The 9,959-nt window shown below is 42.6% G+C and overlaps 1 protein-coding gene across 4 annotated transcripts; it reads left to right on the top strand.

Annotated features, from left to right (window-relative positions):
• The first annotated feature begins 6,767 nt into the window (after window positions 1-6,767).
• LOC111964122 (NF-kappa-B inhibitor-like protein 1) lies at window positions 6,768-9,098 on the top strand. Of its 4 annotated transcripts, none has more exons than XM_023987859.2 (5): window positions 6,769-6,917; window positions 7,065-7,372; window positions 7,462-7,574; window positions 7,754-7,865; window positions 7,956-9,098. In XM_023987859.2, the coding sequence occupies exons 2-5, from the start codon at window positions 7,099-7,101 to the stop codon at window positions 8,543-8,545; spliced, it is 1,089 nt and encodes a 362-aa protein (XP_023843627.1). In that variant the 5' UTR covers window positions 6,769-6,917; window positions 7,065-7,098; the 3' UTR covers window positions 8,546-9,098. The 4 variants fall into 4 exon arrangements, with proteins under 4 accessions (XP_023843628.1, XP_023843627.1, XP_023843626.1 ...); XM_023987858.2 differs by having other exon boundaries at window positions 6,769-6,969; XM_023987860.3 differs by having other exon boundaries at window positions 6,768-7,372; window positions 7,959-9,098.
• Window positions 9,099-9,959: the final 861 nt, after the last annotated feature.

Genomic DNA, 9,959 nt, shown 5'->3' with positions numbered 1-9,959 from the left:
TTTTCCCCTCCAACTTGTTTATTTCTTTGCTCCTTTGCGGCAGTTGTTCCCCTTAGACGATTAACAGAAATTTGTTGAAGATTTGTTGGACATACAGTATAAACTCACAGAGGACAATCTTCTCAGAGAACTTACATGTTAATTATGTAAACCACTGCAACCATGCTGCCACATCTCTCCCTCACTCCCTCAAGCAACATATAAGCTTCAGTAGCTTATTTGAAAATAAAATATGTAATATTCACTCCTTGTTTGAAACAAGTGCCAATATTGTAGTGTACTATTATCATGTTCCATTGTTGGGATGCTTTGCACTGAATCCAATTCAAGCCAATAACGATAATGTAAATACTGTATGAGACATTTGCAAACAAGCGTGGTGCGTACAGCGGGTCATTGACCTGTAAGAGACGATCACCAATATTAACTGATTTGGCTGTAATGAGCTTCAGGATATAATCAGTGACCGTAGGGGGGATAGGAGGAGTGGGCTACTAATCCTGGGTCACTTATGGACACCACACTCCTCCTGTGAGACAATATTTGCCTTTGTTGACAGGATAGATTGGGCTTGGTGGAGCCTGAACCTGATTCAACAGTTAAAGTGTGGCCCTGGAGGCCAGTTGGAAGTTATTTATCACTGTTGTTTATTTCTCATCGTCTCAAATGTACAGACACTAGTAAAACTCTTCCCAATTAGAAAACCTCATCCCTGTCTCTAATCTACAACCCAAACATGCGCTCTGTCATTAAACCACCATGTTGGAATTCTCTGCATGTTTCAGAAGCCCAACAAATACAAACACATTCATTCTGCCTCTTTCTCATGCATGCTAAACCCATCGCACAGAACGCAGACCCATAGACAGATTGAAATCACTGCTACAGTATGAACTGATCTCATGTCTGATAAAGGTTAGGTCATTTATCAGACAGGAGATTTCACCCATCACACAAAGCCCCCATGTCTTCCTCATCAGCAGCTGTCCTGACCTGGTCCACATCAGACACACCAGGCATCGTTCACCATGTAAAAATATGACCCTATCTGCCGACTCCACAATTGTATTTTATTTAACCTTTATTTAACTAGGCAAGTCAGTTAAGAACAAATTCTTATTTACAATGACGGCCAAATCCTCCCTTAATCCGGACAGCGCTGAGCCAATTGTGCGCCCCCCTATGAGACTCCTGATCACGGCTGATTGTGATGCAGCCCGGGATCAAACCAGGGTCTGTAGTGACGCCTCTAGTACTGAGATGCAGTGCCTTAGACCGCTGCACCACTTGGGAGGGTCAAAGAAGGGTTCAAAAAAGTGTGAAAGAATATGTGAAAGAATCTGAATAGATTATGCTCTGAGGTTTTCAAGTTTTATGGAGGTAATTTGATCATATTGTACAGATTTCACGGCCGGAACCTTGCATATGCTGGGCAACATGGTTTCTCTTTGAGCTAGAGAGGGCATTTAGCCATAGTAACATGAAAAACATTTGTGTGTCTGTTCCCTGCACCCCTCTGGTCCCTATGTGAGATGGCATTGATGGTATGTCGTAGAGTACTTTTCAAAATAGATTACACAAGAGATTTCAAATCAACATTCCTATGTAATAACAGTGTGTGAGATTCAAGTGGGCCTATATTTATGACAGCAGCAGCCGTACCATGGGGATTTCCCATTCAAAACCCCTCTCATTTGATTATCTTAATGGACTTTGCATTGGATGACAAAAAACGTTCACAAAATGACTGTACAGACAAACATCTCAATTAAAACAAGGAGAGAAAGACAGGGGCAGAGTTTTTATTTTCAAAGGGGCATTACCTCAAACGTAATGGCTGCAGATCAGAATTCTCTGGAACCCTCTTTCCAATAGCTAAAGGTATGAAGCTTCTATGCATGTGCAAGATTTTCAACATGTTTTTTTTTTACATAGATGCTGCTTACTCCACTGTAGCTCAAATGTTAAATGGCCACCCTACTGTAGACCCACAAAGGCCTTAGTCTTAGGTTCTCGACATAGCTTTGCTGACACTGTAGCAAACAGACTAATTTGAGATTGTGGCGCCAGTATGAACAAAGTTTTTTTCTGACAGGCAAGAAAATGAACACTGTATAATGTATATTGTAGCTATTGATCCAGGTATACAGGCACAGCTCTGCAATGACACTGGTGTAACTGATCTTTCATCTTTTTTGTTTGCCCCTTCTCCTATTGCAAGATAAACACATCAACACCCCACTGAGCCATCTAGACGACCAATGTAGCCCCTACCTGGGTAAAGGCAAGCATCAAATGGTACTTAAACTATTTTAAATGTTTTCAAGTAGTATGASTGGTAAATGCAAGACCACTCTGCCTTACCGATATCAAGTCACCCATTTCCAATGGAATACAAATTATGGCAAATACACAGTACACACAAGCTGCAAAGGCATCCTCACAGTAAAATGTCAAACAGCATAGAAATCCTTTCACCTTTAGAAAATAGTCAGGCTTGAATATACCACTGAATGTCATTAGACTAGGGGAAGAGTAGTAGAATTGTAGTGTCCTAGTGATGATCTCCTTAAGCCTAATGGCTATCATCAGTGGACATGCCCCTGATAGACTGTATGGAAGGTGTTACCACACCCAGGAAAACTCCAGGGAATATTTACCAACCATAGCACATTGTGGGTCAAATAAGAGTTTATTCCTTGTTGACATGTTAACAGGAGTGTGTTTTTACAAAAGTTGTAAATAAGGCTGTGGTTTGCATGTGAGGTGTGAAAACCGCCTTGACAACCTTATGGGCAATAATGGTAAAATTGAAATGGCCCTCTTCAAACCCTTGTTTAGGAGATGAGCCATTTCAGACAAACACCCTTCCCTCACWACAGTCCTCCACAACTGCTCTACCTGCTATGAGTGACTCCAGCCATCTTTCACAATGRGGTAATGCTATTAAAACAGGGATGTCATACATTACACATATCTCCAGCTGTCCTAAATCAGAGCAAAAAAAACAGACAAAGACAGATCCAGAGGATGTGTGTGGATGTTTCTCTTCCATCTGAACAATGGGGAGAAGGTAGCCCAGGCCACAAACTGGACCTGGGGCCAGACCTAGCTGTGCTTTGGCGGTATGGGGAGATGACCCTTGGAGCGTCTTGTAGGACCCCTGCCTTCCTGCCTTACCCCTCCCCCCTCCTCCCTCTCTGCAGGGTGATGGACCTCAGTGGACAGGATAGAGTCAGCAGGCCAGGCAGGACAGACAAGAGGAGGCTGGGGCAAGGTAAGGGTTCCTGTCCAGGGATATCCTGTCTTTCAGCAGTATCGCTCCGCTTCATTCCCCTGGCCCGAGAGACGCATGCCCTGCCTAACCCCATGGGAGTTCAGGGTGTTAGCAGGAACAGCTACGTAACACTGTGATATGATCTGATCAAACCTGGCACATGACCCCACTCTGAGGCAATGGTATGGGGGAGGTGATCCAGCTCATCTTGCTGAAACAGACTGTCAGTGAGAATCACATCTATCGCTTTCAGCCCAGTCTCTACAGAGAAGTAAGGATGTGACCCAAACACCTGAGGTGAGCATGTGACCCAAACACCTGAGGTGAGCATGTGACCCAATCACCTGAGATGACAGAGTGGAGCCTTCTCTCTGACATTTCAAAGGCTTTCACACAAGAGGGGTATCGTTAAAGGAGTCACGTCGTTTCCGACAGCCATGTGGGTGGAAGGGGGTTGTGACTGGGGGACCGCTCCGGATCTACGGGTGTGAGGAACTGAATTATCCCGAACAGATCCTCCTCTCCAGGGCACAAAGCACCCCTTCATCTCCTTCTCTATCCCCTCCATTGTGARGGAGCCCTCTCTCTGCACAGAAGGCCTCTCCCTCCCTCAGACCCACCAGAGGGCTAAATGAAGCCCCTGTCATCAGCCCCAGCACAGAGGCAGTTCAGCTGGACTCATTCAAGCCCTATGAGCATAACATTACTGCATCTCAGGGACTGACAGGTACACTGAYAGACRGACAGACCTGGAGACAGGTACAAATGTGTGAGGTTTGCTGCACTTTAGGACAAGAGTTAGCTCAGCTGATTCCATCCTTATTTGATCACAGGGTAAGTTTGTAATACAAATACAGTGCATTCTGAAAGTATTCAGACCCCTTGACTTTTTCCACGTTGTTTCGTTACAGCCTTATTCYAAAATTGATTACATTACTTTTTYCCCCTCAWTAATCTACACAGAATACCCCATAAGGAGAAATCAAAAACAGTTTTTACCAATTTTGCAAATGTATAAAATAAACAGAATAACTTATTTATATAAGTATTTAGACCYTTTGCAATGAGACTGGAAATTGAGCTCAGGTGCATCCTGTTTCCATAGATCATCCTTGAGATGTTTCTACAACCCATCGAATGAATTGTCCGTAGAGCTCCGAGACAGGATTGTGTCAAGGCACAGATCTGGGGAAGGGTACCACAAAAGTTCTGCAGCATTGGAGGTCCCCAAGAACACAATGGCCTCCATCATTCTTCAATGGAAGAAGTTTGGTACCAGCAAGACTCTTCCTAGAGCTGGCCGCCCAGGCAAACTGAGCAATCGGGGGAGAAGGGCCTTGGTCAGGGAGGTGACCAAGAACCCAATGGTCACTCTGACAGTGCTCCAGAGTTCCTCTGGGGAAAAGGGAGAACCTTCCAGAAGGACAACCATCTCTGCARCACTCCACCAATCAGGCCTTTATGTTAGTGTGGCCAGACGGAAGCCACTCCCCAGTAAAAGGCACATGACAGCCCGCTTGGAGTTTGCCAAAAGGCACCTAAAGACTCTCTGACCATGAGAAACAAGATTCTCTGGTCTGATGAAATCAAGATTGAACTCTTTGGCCTAAATGCCAAGCATCACGTCTGGAGGAAGCCTTRCACCATCCCTACGGTGAAGCATGGTGGTGGCAGAATCATWCTGTGGGGATKTTTTTCAGCGGCAGGGACTGGGAGACTAGTCAGGATCGAGGGAAAGATGAACGGAGCAAAGTAGAGAGAGATCCTTGTTGAACACCTGCTCCAGAGYGCTAAGGACCTCAGACTGGGGCGAAGTTTCACCTTCCAATAGGACAACGACCCTAAGCACAAAGCCAAGAAAACACAGGAATGGCTTYGGGACAAGTCTCTGAATGWCYTTGAGTGGCCCAGCCAGAGCCYGGACTTGAAYCCGATCAAACATCTCTGGAGAGACCTGAAARTAGCTGTGCAACGACRCTCCCCATCCAACCTGACAGAGCTTGAGAGGATCTGCAGAGAAGAATGGGAGAAACTCACCAAATACAGATGTGCTAAGCTTGTAGCGTCATACCCAAGAAGACTCAAKGCTGTAATCGCTGCAACTAAGTACTGAGTAAAGAGTCTGATTACKTATGTAAATGTGATATTTCAGGGGTTTTTCTMAWACATGTGCAACATTTTCTAAAAACCARTTTTTGCTTTGTCAATATGGGGTATTGTGTGTAGATTGATGGGGGGGAAACAATTTTATCCATTTTAGAATAAGGCTGTAAMATAATAACATGTGGAAAAAGTMAAGGGGTCTGCATACTTTCCGGATGCACTGTATGCATTGATTACTATTTATAGACATTTTCAGATGAGTTATGATTAATACAAATGGGGGACGGCATTAAAATGTGTGGCGAAATCTGTGTTTATCAAAATTCCCTCACACACACATTCAAATCCACACACACAGATACAAAATATTATTATTATCACTGCATTGTTGGAAAGAGCCCTCAAAGTAATAATGTCACTGTACTATTTTACACCCATTGTATCCTGTACACGTGGCGAATAAACTTTGAAACTTGAAACACAAATTACTCTTGTAAAAAAAAAAAAGAGATTAAGTCTGATGTTCCACATTTCTGCATTTTGGTTATGTTATTCTGTTATTTCTGGCGCCATTGATGTTGGTGCCTGCGACAACAACTAGCTGCTGCCCACCTACACAACACCCACACACAGAAAGACAGATGCTCTCTCATAGCCTACATAGTYTCCTCTTCCTGACAGGTGGTAAACTGAAAGGACCTCCAGAACAGATGCATGGCARAGCATCAACCCCCAAATGAGAGGAAAGGAGGAACTTGACATGAGAAACGATGATCAGACCAAAATAATTTAATATAAAGATGTAAGGGGGCCAACCAACAATTAAAAAGAGAAAAATACACTTGCTCAACAAACTTCAGCTCTATAGCTACATCATATGTTATGTAATTTATGGCTAAGATTTATATCAGTTGCCTAGACACAATCAATCAATGACACAAATTCACATTGYTATTTAAAGCAGCACAGGGGATCAYCAGCTCCTCCCCTGCTAAAGCGGTCTACCTCGAAAAGTATGATCACTTGGATTAAAAGCAGATGTTAGTTTTACCAATCTGCTTGGTGAAAAAAATTGCATAAACTTTAAACACGAGCAATCAGAGCAAGAGATTAAGATATCAATTAAGTGCAGTGCATAAAGCCAGTAATTTAACGTTTTGATTATAGCAGTATACCGCCACTTAGTGATTAAATACAGAATTACAACCCACCCGGAACTGAATGACTCGGAAGAAATATACATGGGAGGAATCTCAATTGAATTCTCCTCGCGTCTTTCTCAACCYCCATTGGAAGAAAAGGTCAGGGAGGCGGGATCTCTGGCTTTATTATCCAATGGGWTTTGAGGACGCGGGAAATCGATTTGAGCTTTTCCCACGATATTGACTTTGTGTTACATTGTTATTTGTCCGTGCTACCTCAAATTTGGTCGATGTTACAAGCATCAGCTAATCGGCAAACTAGCTAACTAATGGGGGATGCGAGCCATTGACATTGGCTTAATCAATTGACAAAAACCTTTATGCACCAAAGACGGGTAATAGGATTACGCCATCCATTTTTGGTATTTTATGACAAGCTATAGCTAGGTATTATTTTTTGTTGTTGTTGAGTTGTTGACTAGCTAATTTGGGTAACGTTAGCTGAATTATCAAACTAACGTTACTAGCTATTGTTGTTACAGCAGATTACAGTAAATCACCATACGGAGGCAAGTCATGGTGACTCGTACACAGAAAAAGATGATAAGATACGTGGAAGAGGGCAGTTTAATGAAGCTGAAGTCATACTTGCGGAAACACTCCGACCTTGACGTCAACTTCTCCCAGGGGAAAAAGCGCAGGACTCCCCTGCACCTGGCCTGCTCGCTTGGTGATGACGCCATCCTCCGGCTTTTGTTGAAAAATGGAGCCGACATCCTTTTGAAAGACAAAAAAGGGGACACGCCTCTACACATTGCTGCTAACAAGGCTCTRAAACATGGCAAAATAGGTAATGGACTGCCAATATTAGCTACTAAACAACAAAAATATGTAGAATAATAAAAACATGCCTTAACCTTGTTCTTCTTTTTTATCCAGTATATGATGACCTCGTAGTGCCCCTTCAAAAGAGTTGCCCAGAAGCCATGGTTGCACCAAATAATGCAGGAATTACACCTCATGACCTACTGCAATGGATAAAATTTGAGACGGTATGAATGTCTCAGCCATATGTATGAGTTGCTAATATGTGTTTTAGGAGAGTGCTGGGACATAACTTCGTACAACCATCCAGAAGTCTTGCACACTTACATTTGGTAACCAGTCTGGTAATTATGAAGCTAGGGGTATGGTTGTATTGTGTGCACTGAATCTTTCTTTTCTCTAAAAGACTGCACCGAAGGGAAACATTTCTAAAGAAAAAGACGCTGAGAAAGAGTGGCAGGAGAAGCTTTTTGGAGAATGCCAGGATGAGTTCTTTGAAACCTTTGGACAATATGATGGTAAGGTGGCAAGATTTCACTCCTGAATAATCTGATTTGATTTAGATCATTGTCCATTTGTCTTCTCTTTTTTTMTTTTCTCTCTTACAGCAGATTATTTATTTGAGGACGATACCGATGAGGAGGACTTTCAAGACTGGGCAGATAGAATTAGACAAGAGTATGTCACAAAACGGCACGCAGAAGCTCAAAGACTGGCATCCTCAGGCTCTCATGGGAAGARGAAGAAAGGAAAGAAAGAGGCAGAGGAGGAGGAGCGGGCTAACAGAGAGCTGCATGAGAGGCTACAAAGGGAGCATGAAGAGTACCTGGCGCGTGCGGYACGAAAAGAGGAGGAGACACGTCAGGGGAAAAAACTGCGCTATGAAGAGCGATGTGCAGCTACCTTCAGCACTGACACTGCAGCAGCAGTCACCACAAAGCTGAGTTATGGGGACATACCCTGGCCGGCACCGAAGGGTTCAGTGGAGGAGATGGTGGAGGTGATGTTGCATGGCGCAGACAAGAAAGATGTTGCAGTGTTCCGTAAACATCTCCGGCGCCAGCAGGCCGTTTGGCACCCAGATAGGTTTGCCCAGCGCTGTGGGGCCCGGCTGGAGGATGGAGACAAGCAGAGGATCCTGAACACTGTCACTGCTCTCTCACAAGAGCTCAATAGACTGGCTCAGAGCCTCAGGTGACAGTTAGACTGGAAAAGGGCTTCTGAGACCAGCCACAGCTGGTCCTGTAAATGCAGGRCAGTGGTTCTTTCCAGTGGAGGTCAGTTGTTTTGACCTGTCAAAACAAATCTCCACTTGAATCACCTAATTTATTGGATAAACTTGGCTACGCTTCTGATATGTTAAGTGAATTACATTTTTCTCTGACTGTGTACTTCTTGGCACTAGTATAGTACTTTGTAAGAGATGATGTTGCTAGAGAAAATAAATGTTTACAGTGCCTTGTGAAAGTATTCATACCATGAGTTTTAATTTCTACAATTGATTAAAAACAAATAACCTGTGATTTCTTAATTGCTTAACTATTGCTTGAATCAATACTTTTTGGCAGCAAATTGCCATTAATCTTTATGCACACCTTTGTGCAACAWTTATCCATTCTTGGCAAAAGTTATGCTGAGTTAGGGATCATTGATGGACACTGGACATCAATCTTCATTTTTTTAAATCACTGATTTACAAAGTGTCAGAACTGRGAATATTTGTACCCACAAATAAATGTTGAAACAAGTTGTGTAAAGCCTGTGTGTGCAACATTATATTTAAAAAAGAAGCAAGATGAAAACATCCAATACCACTATTTAGTAAGCACTTACTAAACACTTTTTTTGTAATTGCTACTAGCATCAATAAAATGATCATGTCATGGTAAACCTGCAGAAAAAAATATGTAGGTCATAAGACACTTGTTACTATGATGTCAGAAATCCTGTCTGCCTCATTCAACATGTTACCCAACTGGATAGATTATGCTATTTGGGTTAAGGATTGGGGTGATGACGAACTGAACAATTAMACTCTACCCTCTAATCTGGTCATGAAGGCAAAGTGCTGATGAGATCAAAGTGGGTTCTGAAAAAAAAMCATCACAGTAAACAGTTTGATTGAAATACACTTGACTTGACTTAAAATTATAAACTAGTGGATATTATTTATGACTCTACCACCATCTACAATCATCGCACAAACCTACACAGACTAAGAAAGGGCAGATGGTCGGCCCGAATTTGAATGATGGAATTGAATAAATCATAGGATGCCTTGGTTGCCAGAATAGGTCCACATTGTAGCTATGGTGCTTATTAGTCCCGATGTATTAGTCTCCATACAGGCTATCAGAAAAGTGACAATTTCTTGAAGTAAATATAGACTAATACACATTAAATGGGAATTCATCTACAATGTTCCGTGTTTTTGGAAATGTTATAGAAAAATATATTGACTGTACTAGGCCTACTGGATTTGTTTATTTCTCTCTTGCCACAAGGGTTCATAAGCTTTATCGAGAATAATGTGGTGTTTGCGCATTAGTAATTTCGCAATCAAAATGTGGTCATATTTAAGTGTATAGACTGTGGGTGTAGTAGTCTATACC

This window comes from Salvelinus sp. IW2-2015, linkage group LG5 (genome assembly GCF_002910315.2).
Source record: "Salvelinus sp. IW2-2015 linkage group LG5, ASM291031v2, whole genome shotgun sequence".
In the NCBI taxonomy this organism is placed as follows: Eukaryota; Metazoa; Chordata; class Actinopteri; order Salmoniformes; family Salmonidae; genus Salvelinus; species Salvelinus sp. IW2-2015.
The sequence above is the reverse complement of the archived record's forward strand: the minus strand, read 5'-3'. Positions and strand labels throughout refer to the sequence as shown.